At 42.2% G+C, this 13,598-nt stretch overlaps 2 protein-coding genes across 2 annotated transcripts in view; one reads left to right on the top strand and one right to left on the bottom strand.

Annotated features, from left to right (window-relative positions):
• The window catches only part of LOC123764774 (uncharacterized), a 131,646-nt gene extending 126,366 nt beyond the window's left edge, over positions 1 to 5,280 (top strand). The window contains exon 16 of the mRNA XM_045752893.2: positions 874 to 5,280. Within this exon, the coding sequence (XP_045608849.2) occupies positions 874 to 968 (95 nt within the window). The 3' untranslated portion in view covers positions 969 to 5,280. The remainder of the gene's footprint in view (positions 1 to 873) is intronic.
• The window catches only part of LOC123764773 (multiple epidermal growth factor-like domains protein 6), a 377,392-nt gene that overhangs the window by 301,473 nt on the left and 62,321 nt on the right, over positions 1 to 13,598 (bottom strand). The window lies entirely within an intron of this gene.

Raw genomic sequence — 13,598 nt, 5'->3', positions numbered from 1 at the left:
AGCATCTCCTACTTTTGTTTTGGCTGTATTAATATATGCAAGTTTTGCCATATCCTTTGATGTGGCATTGTTAGCACTGCTCTTAGTTTATAGGCTAGGTGTGCTTATTGGCTACAGTGCAAGGCGCAGCCCACAAGACAAGCTGTGCCTCCTGCCCTCCTACACTGCCTTCCCACGGTGAGTGTCTCGGCCATATGTATCAAGCCCTCTTGCGGAAAGCGGAAAGTATACTTTTGTCAATGAACAGCAGAGATAATTCCTGAAGAACTGATTGGTAATAAATATAGTGTATACAGTAGCTAGAACCAAGCTATTAGTCCTAGTTGGTAAGGTCTGTTCTGCCTAACAGCCACAGTATTATTTTTATTTTATGTCTATGCAAAAAATAGTCAGATTTTAATAGTGAACCAGTTGTATTGATGAAATTACAGTACTTACTAAATTATTTAGGCATCTTAACAAATTAAAATTTAATGCAACTATAATATTTACTACAACTTTAAATGGATCGCCTTGACCTGAGCATTGTTACATTAAGATTAGTTATTTTTTCAGCCTTTGCATTCATTCATACATAATGTATCAAAGAAAATTTTTTAATACATCTATTTTCCTTTTAAAATACTTTTTAACCAACAAAGAATATATATTTAATAATGTAATTATATCTTTTCTTTGTTAAAATAGTGAAATACAATTTTAAACAATAAATATTTGAGTCTAACATTATGAGGGAGTTTTTGAACTATTGTTCAGGGAGGTACATAAATTTAAAACTGTTCCTCCTAGCATGAACACAGACTCTCATCATACACATGCAGTATCATAGCATCATCTATCCAGTCCTTGACTAATATTGTTTCCACTTGTCAGGACCCACAGCTGTGAGGGGCACCACGGAGGAAGAGATCGCCACAGGCTCCGATGTCGCCAACACCCCATCATATAGAACTAGCCAGGATGCGTAGGGCATGTGATGGCACTAATTCTGCTGCTCCAACACAGCACAAATTTGCACACTTAGTGATGCTGCTGATACTACACCATCACACTATTTTCACTTACTGCTGCTACACCAATCACACTTCATATGTTGCTGTTACACCTATTACAACAGTTATCATCTGTTACCGATACACCCATTATAGTACAGTACAACTGTTCCCTCATATAGACACCACACTAGCATAACCTGCTTCTGCTTCACCCATTACACTAAATTCACTTGCTTCTGTTAAATCCATCACGGCTACTGCATTGGCTTCTGCTCCATCTATTACAGTACATCAGCTCTTATCACACCACCATACTAGCTTCACCTGCTGTTTCTAAACTCGTCACACTAGCTTTGCCGTTCTGTAGCAGCTGCTGCTGCTACTGGAACAAGACACCCATTACACTAGCATCTCCTGCTGCTGCAACATCCACTACACCGGCTTCACCTGCTGCTGTTGCTCCACCCATTAAATTACCTTCACCTGCTCCTGCAACACCCATTACCCTAGCTTCACATGCCATTGCATAATGACCGCTATTACATGTCCTTCCCCTTCTGTAACACTATACTGCAGTACTACTATTACTCTCTAATACCAGTTCTGTACCCTACAGCTGCTATAAAAGCAATAGCTGCAGTATGCAAGAACAAAGGCATGCCTTCAATGTTCCAGGAGAATACAATTGTACAGACATATTTCATATTTTATCTGGAGAATTGTTAATTGTCAGCAATTCAAATGAATTGAAGTTTGACCAGGTCTTCCCTTCAAGACCTTTTAATGTTCACAGAGTCAATTGTGGAGCATTTCTTTTTGGTAAAAAATAGTTACATGCAGATTATCCTGTCGTAATTTAAGACATAAACTGGAACTGGGTTTGTTAAATTAAGGCCTGTACAGTATTGAACTATGCTAACACTGGTGAATTTATAAATTAGTGACAAAACAGCAATTTTGTTTGAATATTTCAAGTAACAATTTGCCTATTTACCTGAGTCACCATTCTAATGGCCTTGAGGCTAGATAGGTTTGATATTACGTTCTACAAACAGTCAGAATTATATTTGATAACTTACATAATCCACACAACAACTTGGGTTGCAAGCTTTAATTAGTTCTGAATGAAGGAACTATGAAAGACAAGCTTGGCATCAAGCTTGCAGTAATACTCAAAGTCGTAAAAATGATTTCATAGGTTTGTGTGAGGCATCAAACTTGCAGTAATACTCAAAGTCGTAAAAATTATTTCATAGGTTTAAGTCACACAATGACAAAAAATCCAGGGCCAAATTTGATTCTGGTAAACTGAAGTTAATATTTGCAAATACTGTCTACACTCACTAATCTGAATCATATGGGGGAGGCACCACTTCCCCTGTGAGTTAGTCAAATTTTTACCTGGAAAGACCAAAAATTAAAAAATTCAGGATTTTTATTTGCCAGAAATCTCAGCAACTCAAAATTTTGTTTGAGTTGAGCAGTAACAAATTTGAACTCCAATTTACTTGGGTTTCCTGTTGACCAAAAACCTCAGTAACTCAATACACACAGAAATCACAATAGCGTGATACATCAAATAAACAAATCCACAATGGTCGTGATAAGTGTTCGAATCTATATCCGGGATGATCCCGGACATGCCTTGGTGGATTGCGCCATGAAATGGTCAAAAGAATAACAACCATAAATGCTACTGTCCTCACACGGATCCCGCAGCCTCTCCGAGACACAAACCAGGGTTTTACACAATTCCCCCATGCACCCGGGCTCTGTCAACAAGCTGTTCTACCTCTTCACCCTTACTTCAAAACACACAGAAATCACAATAGCATGATACATCAAATGAACGGTTTGTGTCTGGGAGAGGCTGCAGGATCCATGTGAAGGCAGTAGCACTCCCAATTGCAATTCCTTTGACCATGTTGTGGCACAATCAACTAAGGCGCGTCTGGGATCATCCCAGACGTAGGTTCTAACCCTTGTGGATTTGTTCTCAGTAATTCAAATTTTTATTTGAGTTGAGCAGTCAAAAACGTGAACTCAAATATATTCACGTTTTTCATTTAACTCATTTGGGTTAAAAGGGCCTTTAAGTGAACTACTCGCATGTCAATTCATTTAGATTCCTCGAAGATTCAGGTTACTGGAATCCAAAGTACTAAGGTACTGTATACTGTATTTGCAAAATAACCAAATTGTTAAGCTATTTAAATTTAGTTTTTATATTATTTATGATCAACTTGCATTTAATAAAATATTTTTAAAGTTACTGATTTATTATAACTTTTTTAGTGGCCATCACAAAATAAAATGATTGTCATAAATCCATTTTTGATGATACAGTATTTTTGATTCAGTACAGTATTTGTAATACAGTATACAAAGACAAATATACAGAAATGATAGCAGTAAAAAAAAAAAAAAGTTATCCATGGCATTTAGCTCCATTTTAATTAAATACCTGAATAGGACACTATATGTTATAATTTATTACTAAAATGTTAGTTGTACTATTTGCATGCTTTTTTTCTAACAATATAAACAAAACATATATTTTATAACATAATGATTTACTTATATACTGTATATTATAATTAAGACTTTAGAGAAACTATTACATAGGCTTCTCTTATAAATTAGCCTTTAGTGTCAGTGGTGAGCATATCATCATTAATGCTGATGACGTTTCCATACCTGTTTGGTACAAAGCATTCTTGTTAGCCTAATTCATATTCTGGCAGCATTGTGATGAGGCTCAGTAATAGTTTGCTCCCCATCCTCCTAGTTGTTACTGTTCGTGGATGGTTGAGTGTTGGATGAATGGGTTGGCTAGTGGTTGGGTGAATGGTTTCTGCCCGAAATGCTATGCGTGTTAGTGGCTTTACAAGAATGTAAAAACATTAATGCTATGAACTCTCATTAACCCACTATACCTTCTTGTATATAACTAAATAAATAAATAAATTATAAATAAATAAATTAATAAATAAATATATAAATAAATGTGTTGGCTAGTGGTTGGGTGAATGGGCAGACGAGTGGTTTTAACACATTTTATCACATAACACATTTTTGGCACATTACTTGAAAATGTGCAAAATGTGTTATGTTTTACAATACAGAAGAGCCAAAAACCCTTCCATTACCAAATAGATTTTATTAAATTTTCTGAAGCCTTGCAAGCAATTTGAATCCATGATAGAGATGATAATCTTCCTGCAAGTTATTCCAGCCTCTGAAAGCTGTTTTTAATACTCTTGAAGATATTAAAAAAGAAAACATACCTATCAGTGATTAGTGATAAGCCCTGAATAGAGAGTTATCATGCTGTGATACAAAAATTAGCTCATGATGAGATAGTTAGGACAGGATAAAGAGTTAGATCAGGATAAGAAAGGTCAGGGTTTACTGATTATGTCAAGCAAAGAGGTCAGGGTTTATTGATTAATGCCAAGGCAAAAGTGTCAGGACTTGGGATTATATTGTTGGGTCAAGTGAGACTGTTAAAGAGTGTTAGGTTAAAGTTTATCACATACTGTAATGAAGTTTACAAATGATTAGTCTCTTAGTTGAACACAGTGACAGCTAGAGATTCATTTGTATAGGGACAGATGTCTTATAAGTCTTAGCACTGTAGTGTTCTGAGGCTCTTGTGTTAAAACAACCTGAATTGTCCTAAAACTAACTGGAATATTGTTTGATTTGCTTCAGGAAATGTATCTAAAAGTCTTTAAATGAATCTAAAGTAAAGCATTGTATATGTAAGACCAATATGCATCTGTAAATATTTATTAACATTTTAGTAAAGTTTGTGAATACCCTGTAATCATAATAATGTTACCTTCATTTAATGAGAATGACACACAAAGTTAACAGTACTGAGTTGTAAATTATACAATACCAATTGTAAACTGAAATAGTATAAGTTGCTTGATACACTTGCTTTAACTGATACATTTGATCGTTTGAAGAAATTGTTCAGATGAACATCCTCCAACTTGTTCAGTATATTTTTTTTTTTTTTTTTTTTTTAAAGTTTATTTTAAAAGTTTCAATGAGATCCGCCCTTCAATATGTACAACAATGAGAGTCTATGGCTAGTAATTATATTTAAAATATATTGTAGTGAAATGATTTCTTATTAGCAACCTATATTTTACTATGGTTATATTATATTTTTTTTTACCAATTTATCTTTAAGGTTTATGCTCTACTACTTTAGTGTTATAGTGGTGCTGAAGTAAATACAATAAAGTGCAAATTATCTGCTAATTAAAGATTTTATGATTGTTTTATTTTATGATTATCATACAATATTGTATAAACAAAGAAAGCACCCTAACATGATATATATACAATATATCAATGAGAAAATCAACTGGAACAATGAGGTGACTTGAACCAGTGATCAAGCTGGTTCAAGTCACTCCCCGCCAAGCACTACACCCTTATACCCATTATGTGGGTGGTAGTGCACCACATACCCATTATGTGGGTGGTAGTGCACCCCATACCCATTATGTGGGTGGTAGTGCACCCCATACCCATTATGTGGGTGGTAGTGCACCCCATACCCATCATGCGGGTGGTAGTGCACCCCATACCCATCATGCGGGTGACAGTGCACCCCATACCCATCATGCGGGTGACAGTGCACCCCATACCCATCACGTGGGTGACAGTGCACCCCATACCCATCATGTGTGTGACAGTGCACCCCATACCCATCATGTGTGTGACAGTGCACCCCATACCCATTATGCGGGTGACAATGCACCCCATACCCATCATGCGGGTGACAGTGCACCCCATACCCATCACGTGGGTGACAGTGCACCCCATACCCATCATGCGGGTGACAGTGCACCCCATACCCATCATGCGGGTGTCAGTGCACCCCATACCCATCATGCGGGTGACAGTGCACCCCATACCCATCACGTGGGTGACAGTGCACCCCATACCCATCATGCGGGTGACAGTGCACCCCATACCCATCACGTGGGTGACAGTGCACCCCATACCCATCATGCGGGTGACAGTGCACCCCATACCCATCATGCGGGTGACAGTGCACCCCATACCCATCATGTGGGTGACTTCACCCCATACCCATCATGTGGGTGACTGTTCACCCCATGCTTAATTAATATATTATGGAGTCCCGGTATTACTGTCGGTTTCATTCTCGACGCACAATCAAGAATTCCAGGTTCGAATCCTTGGCTGGACGGAAATGGTCGGGCGCGTTTCCTATCACCTTATGCCTCTGTTCACCTAGCAGTAAGTAGGTACTCAGGAGTTAAGTCAGTTTGTTGTGGGGTTGCCTCCTGGGCGGGGTCAGTAATTCGACCTAGGGGGGGGGCGGGACCTCGATATAAGCCTAACTTGTATGAAAACACCCTGGCTTCCTGTCCCCCGACACAATGAATTATTATTATTAATGCGTATACTGTAGCCCAAATAATTTTATTTCAGTTAGTGTTGCGAATAGTTTTCTGTAACATATATTACTTATGGCTAACTATTATATTTAGACTTTTATAATAATAATACTTATCATTTAAATTTGATTTAAAGATAGAGGTAGTACATACAATACCAAAAGCCACTAGTACGCATAGCATAGCTGATGCCATGCTCAGAGCTGCAACTACACTGCAAGTATTTACCTCCTTAAAATTTTCTTTGATTAAGGACCTGCCCGAAACGCTGCGCGTGCTAGTGGCTTTACAAGACTGTAATTACCATATTTGTATCCTCACATTCCTTATGTACATTCTTGTATATGCATAAATAAAAATAAAATAAAATAAGGAGAAATCCCGCCTCAGAGCAGTGCGTGCCCCCCCCCCATGCAGGAGACTTCCTCCTGGCAGTACCCATGTCAGCAATGGGCACGCGCCTAGATCCAGAATCCCTTCGTGTAGCAGTGGCCCTCCGCCTTGGTGCTCTAATTCACACTGAATACAAGTGTATTTGCAACAGGGTGGAAGCAGACCAGTATGGACTGTATGGGCTGCATTGCGGAAGCACAAAGGGCTGGCATGCGAGACACAACGAGGTCAATGACATCATCAAGAGGAGCCTCGTCTCTGCTCAGTGCCCATCGGAGAGAGAACCTCGCATCCTAGGAGACCAAAACCCGGATTTCTCCGCACTTCGCCCTGATGGCATCACCATATACTCCTGGAAAAGGGGCAAGCACTTGGTGTGGGACTATACGTGTGTATCCACACTGGCTGATACCTATGTACACTTCGATGTTGATCAAGCAAGTGGGGCGGCCAACCACAGGGAAATAGCAAAATCAGTCAAATACAGACGATTGTAAGGTCAACACATCTTTGTTCCCATAGCGTCTGAGACGCATGGCCCCTGGGGCAAGAGTGCCTTGGGATTTCTCAAGGAATTGGGCTCCAAGCTCATTGACGTCACCAGGGATCCAAGAGCTGCCAGTATTTTGTTTCAGCGCCTCAGTGTGGCGATCCAGAAGGGACTCGAACCCATACTGCCAGGAGCACTATGCAACTAGTGTACATCACGACCGGACAAAAGATGATGGTAGCCGAGGCTATTTCCCCATCATCCCACCGTCGTAAGTACAGGTGTCTTGACCATGTATGCGCAGGTGCGTTGTCTATGTGAGCACAGGTGTCTTGCCCACGAAATTTACCTGAATTTTCCTGAGGGCCACTAATAATAGTGGCCTCGACGAGGACAGGAAGCTGGCGACTTGTCAGAGGTCCCCCCCCCATTTGCCCTGATGATCTGTTCTATCTGTATTTTAAAACCCAGCAGAATTTTGGCGTTTACGACTTCGGCGGGTAGGCGGTTCCATGGGTTTACTATGGGTGAAAAAACATCTCCTGTTTTCTGTCCTATATTGTGGCTTGTTGAGCTTGAACCCGTTGCTTCTCGTTCGTGTTACATCTGACCTGTAGAAGAAAGTGTCCGGATCGACATCGTCCAAATTGTTTAGTCTTTTGAAGGTTTCTATGAGATCCGCCCTCATAGAATGAAAGAAATCCAAGAAATAAAGGTGTCTTGGCCATGCAAACGTAGATATCTTGGCCATGGAAGCGCAGGTGTCTTAATCATGCAAGTATAGATGACTTAACCCCCCTGTGACCACAAATGTCTTGACCATGGAAGCGCAGGTGTCTTACTGATGCAAGTATAGATGACTTAACCCCCCTGTGACCACAGATGTCTTGACCATGGAAGCGCAGGTGTCTTACTGATGCAAGTATAGATGACTTAACCCCCCTGTGACCACAAATGTCTTGACCATGGAAGCGCAGGTGTCTTACTCATGCAAGTATAGATGACTTAACCCCCCTGTGACCACAAATGTCTTGACCATGGAAGCGCAGGTGTCTTACTCATGCAAGTATAGATGACTTAACCCCCCTGTGACCACAGATGTCTTGACCATGGAAGCGCAGGTGTCTTACTCATGCAAGTATAGATGACTTAACCCCCCTGTGACCACAGATGTCTTGACCATGGAAGCGCAGGTGTCTTACTGATGCAAGTATAGATGACTTAACCCCCCTGTGACCACAGATGTCTTGACCATGGAAGCGCAGGTGTCTTACTCATGCAAGTATAGATGACTTAACCCCCCTGTGACCACAGATGTCTTAACCATGGAAGCGCAGGTGTCTTACTCATGCAAGTATAGATGACTTAACCCCCCTGTGACCACAAATGTCTTGACCATGGAAGCGCAGGTGTCTTACTCATGCAAGTATAGATGACTTAACCCCCCTGTGACCACAGATGTCTTGACCATGGAAGCGCAGGTGTCTTACTCATGCAAGTATAGATGACTTAACCCCCCTGTGACCACAAATGTCTTGACCATGGAAGCGCAGGTGTCTTACTGATGCAAGTATAGATGACTTAACCCCCCTGTGACCACAGATGTCTTGACCATGGAAGCGCAGGTGTCTTACTCATGCAAGTATAGATGACTTAACCCCCCTGTGACCACAAATGTCTTGACCATGGAAGCGCAGGTGTCTTACTCATGCAAGTATAGATGACTTAACCCCCCTGTGACCACAGATGTCTTGACCATGGAAGCGCAGGTGTCTTACTCATGCAAGTATAGATGACTTAACCCCCCTGTGACCACAGATGTCTTGACCATGGAAGCGCAGGTGTCTTACTCATGCAAGTATAGATGACTTAACCCCCCTGTGACCACAGATGTCTTGACCATGGAAGCGCAGGTGTCTTACTCATGCAAGTATAGATGACTTAACCCCCCTGTGACCACAAATGTCTTGACCATGGAAGCGCAGGTGTCTTACTCATGCAAGTATAGATGACTTAACCCCCCTGTGACCACAGATGTCTTGACCATGGAAGCGCAGGTGTCTTACTCATGCAAGTATAGATGACTTAACCCCCCTGTGACCACAGATGTCTTAACCATGGAAGCGCAGGTGTCTTACTGATGCAAGTATAGATGACTTAACCCCCTGTGACCACAGATGTTGGAAGCGCAGATGTTTTAATCATGCAACAATTGATTTTCCGCTTCATTCCGACATTTATAAAGTTGACCATGTCAATTCATTCCGAGCAGGCAACATATACCACCGACATAGCCCCCGAAGCAACAAGATCCTGATTCACTGCCGCTCGTTGAGAAATTGAGCCTTATGTACCTTCGCATTTAGCACTATGTTGGCCCCGCACACTGCAGGCGTCGGCTGGCCCTGGTGGTTGAGTATTTATCATGTTAATAGTTAGCGACATGTTAATGGAGCGTCATGTTTATGTAGGAGAGTCTCAGGACAATGGCGAGGCTCCGGCAGGCGCCAGCGGCCTCTCCGTCGCCTCCGGGGGCACCTTGATTATTGACGGGCTGCCCTCCGCGCTCACCGGGGGCCAGCCTCTGTGGCGTGATGGGCTGCCGTCCGCGCTCACTGGGGGCCAGCCTCTGTGGCGTGATGGGCTGCCATCTGCGCTCACTGGGGGCCAGTCTCTCTGGCGTGATGGGCTGCCATCTGCGCTCACTGGGGGCCAGTCTCTCTGGCGTGATGGGCTGCCGTCCGCGCTCACTGGGGGCCAGTCTCTCTGGGGTGATGGGCTGCCGTCCGCGCTCACCGGGGGCCAGCCTCTGTGGCGTGATGGGCTGCCGTCCGCGCTCACTGGGGGCCAGCCTCTGTGGCGTGATGGGCTGCCATCTGCGCTCACTGGGGGCCAGTCTCTCTGGCGTGATGGGCTGCCGTCCGCGCTCACTGGGGGCCAGCCTCTGTGGCGTGATGGGCTGCCATCTGCGCTCACTGGGGGTCAGCCTCTCTGGGGTGATGGGCTGCCATCTGCGCTCACTGGGGGCCAGTCTCTCTGGCGTGAATGCAGCCATCCGCGCTCAGTCTCTTTGATTCACAAGGTGTACAAGTCAAGTCAACAAGAGCTTGACCAGGAAAAGACCGAAACTCTTCCGCCGTCCACGTCAAGTCCGGAAGCCAAACCACAGAAAGATCACCCAATGTCATGTTGAAGATAAGGTAAGACAAAACCAAGACAATAAGCACACGAACACTTGAAATATCAAATGAGGAAAATCTTAAGAAAAACAGAAATTTTCCCTACATGGTCTCTCAGAACAACTTGACCCGCGCCACAGCTTAGTTAACACAATGTTACTATTGTTACAGCTTAGTTAACACAATGTTACTCACGGGAGACATCTCCCGTCACGCAGGGTGCAGTCGCACCTCCACAGATCTCCAGTATCATCTATTGATACTGAAAATGGCTCAAAAGGGCCACCACTTATGGGCTATTCATGCCCAAGCCACCTTTTGGGTGGCTTAATCTTCTCTCTCTCTCTCTCTCTCTCTCTCACAATGTTACTATTGTTACAGCTTTGTTAATACAATGTTAACAGCGTGTGTATGAATACGTGTTACCAGCGTGTGTATGAATACGTGCTACCAGCGTGTGTATGAATACGTGTTACCAGCGTGTGTATGAATACGTGTTACCAGCGTTTGTTTGAATAGACGCTGGCTTCCTGTCCCCCCGAAACAATGACTTATAAAATATATTTTAAGTAGCATTATATGTTTTTATTGTCCAGTTACTTTTTACTATTAAGTGTTATTTCCCGTCCTCTTATGTTACTTACATTATTAATTAACTATTATGTTTGTAAAGTGTATTTTTTTAGAGATAAGTTTATTTCTCACTCCAGTCAGCTTTCTGAATGCAGTCAAGCAAAGACCCTGAATTAAACCCCTTATGTTGTCTCTATGATAATTCGCTCTTTATTAACTATATCTGCAAGTGTTACACAGCAAAATTTGCTAGCAATTTATGTGCAAATCACCATAATGTATCACTAATTAACTTACATGTAAGGTCTCATAAACAGGCATCATAGTGATGTTAATGCCTAACTGCAGGCGGCAAACTATAGATTTTCATTCGTTGTGTTAAACGAGACATGATTAAAGGATGAATTTACCCAACTATATAACTACCCCAACTACACTGCTAACCACAACAGTAGGACAAATCAGAAAGGTGCTGTTATAGAAGCTTACTAACACCAGAAGCCATCGTGTTCGAACGTTATGCAAACTATAGAAACTTGTGGAGAATATATATATATATATATATATATATATATATATATATATATATATATATATATATATATATATATATATATATATATATATATATATATATATATATATATATATATATTCCCAGTTCATAATATAGGGCTCGGGCACAAAAGTTAACATTTGGAGCAGTGTACACAAGTCCAAACACAGAAGTAATTGAATTCAGCTCTAAGCTTAGAACTTTAATATAACCCGCTCTCATTCAGACTCTGGACTCTGGACTCATTCGCATTATGACTCTCACCCCGCATCCGAGCTCTTTACCCCCGGCCTTGCTCAAGCTCTCAAGGCTTCGTCTCAGCTACTATCATAACCAACACTATATTAAATCAATATCAAAATCCACTAAACTCTTAGTGTCGTATGACCCAAAACAACGAACACGTAAACTAACGTTACACATCCGTTAGTAATTCTTCGTTACCAATACTAGAGATGTATTCAATTCTCGTTATCGGGGACAGGAAGACTGAACTTTAGACTTATCCATTAGGCCAAACTACCGACACTAACCAGGATGCAATCCACAACAGCTGCGCCAATGTGGTTGAAGTTTAACTGCTCTAACTGTTAGTTTGACTGCTAGGTGAGCAGAGGCATTAGGTGAAAGGGAACGCTTTCGTTTCTGTCCTGGCCGGGGATTGAACCCGGGTCCCCTCGATAACGAGCGAATGACCAGAAACTGTCTCTCACTCCCTTACCAATTCTTTCTCACAACCCCCCCCCCCCCCTGAGAGGTCTTTCCTCCATCCTTCCTCCTGAGTCACACCCTGTCTCTCACCTTCCTACCTCCCTACCTCCCTCCCTACTTCCCTACCTGCACAGGTAGGGAGGGAGGGAGGGAGGGAGAGAGAGAGAGAGAGAGAGAGAGAGAGAGAGAGAGAGAGAGAGAGAGAGAGAGAGAGAGAGAGAGAGAGAGAGAGAGAGAGAGAGAGAGTTTCCCTTTCGTTACCTTCTTACACTAGTTCCATTGGCGGCTCCCGTCTCTCTCCCTCCTTCTCTCTCTCTCTCTCTCTCTCTCTCTCTCTCTCTCTCTCTCTCTCTCTCTCTCTCTCTCTCTCTCTCTCTCTCTCTCCCTCCCTCCCTCTCCCTCCCGACACATAAACCTCAGGGATCCGGCCATATATCTGGCCCCTCCGGCCTCAGATGAATACATTAAACCACGAGATTAACCGGGCCAAATTCGGCCTATTTAACACGTGGCTAATGAAGCGCGTGACCAGACTTGCTCGAGTTGTGCCTATAGTCAAGTGGTAGATATAGGCGGTAGACAGGTAGTATACATGTAGTAGATAGGTGGTAGACAGGTAGACTGACACAAAATATGAAGACTAGGAAAGGTTGGGAATTACGGTAGAAATCACCGAAGGAGAACAGACAGGTATGAAAGTACCTGGTCTCGTATGATCACTTATACAGACCTTGTATGATCACTTATACAGACCTTGTATGATCACTTATACAGACCATGTATGATCACTTATACAGACCATGTATGATCACTTATACAGACCATGTATGATCACTTATACAGACCTCGTATGATCACTTATACAGACCTCGTATGATCACTTATACAGACCTCGTATGATCACTTATACAGACCTCGTATGATCACTTATACAGACCTCGTATGATCACTTATACAAACCTCGTATGATCACTTATACAAACCTCGTATGATCACTTATACAAACCTCGTATGATCACTTATACAGACGTCGTATAACACAGTTCAGTATTACTATAACCTGGTTATATTAATTCTGTATATAACCTGATTCTGTATAATACACTCAGGTGCTTTTGCTATCATGAAGTGTATTTCATGACAGTAGAGCATGATTAGGAAAGGAAAACAATCTCCATGATATATCTTCTTGAGGGTTATCTTGAGATGATATCTCGGGGCTTAGCGTCCCCGCGGCCCGGTCCTCGACCAGGT

This window comes from Procambarus clarkii, chromosome 48 (genome assembly GCF_040958095.1).
Source record: "Procambarus clarkii isolate CNS0578487 chromosome 48, FALCON_Pclarkii_2.0, whole genome shotgun sequence".
Classification (NCBI taxonomy): Eukaryota; Metazoa; Arthropoda; class Malacostraca; order Decapoda; family Cambaridae; genus Procambarus; species Procambarus clarkii.
This window is presented reverse-complemented; position numbering and strand designations above follow the sequence as displayed.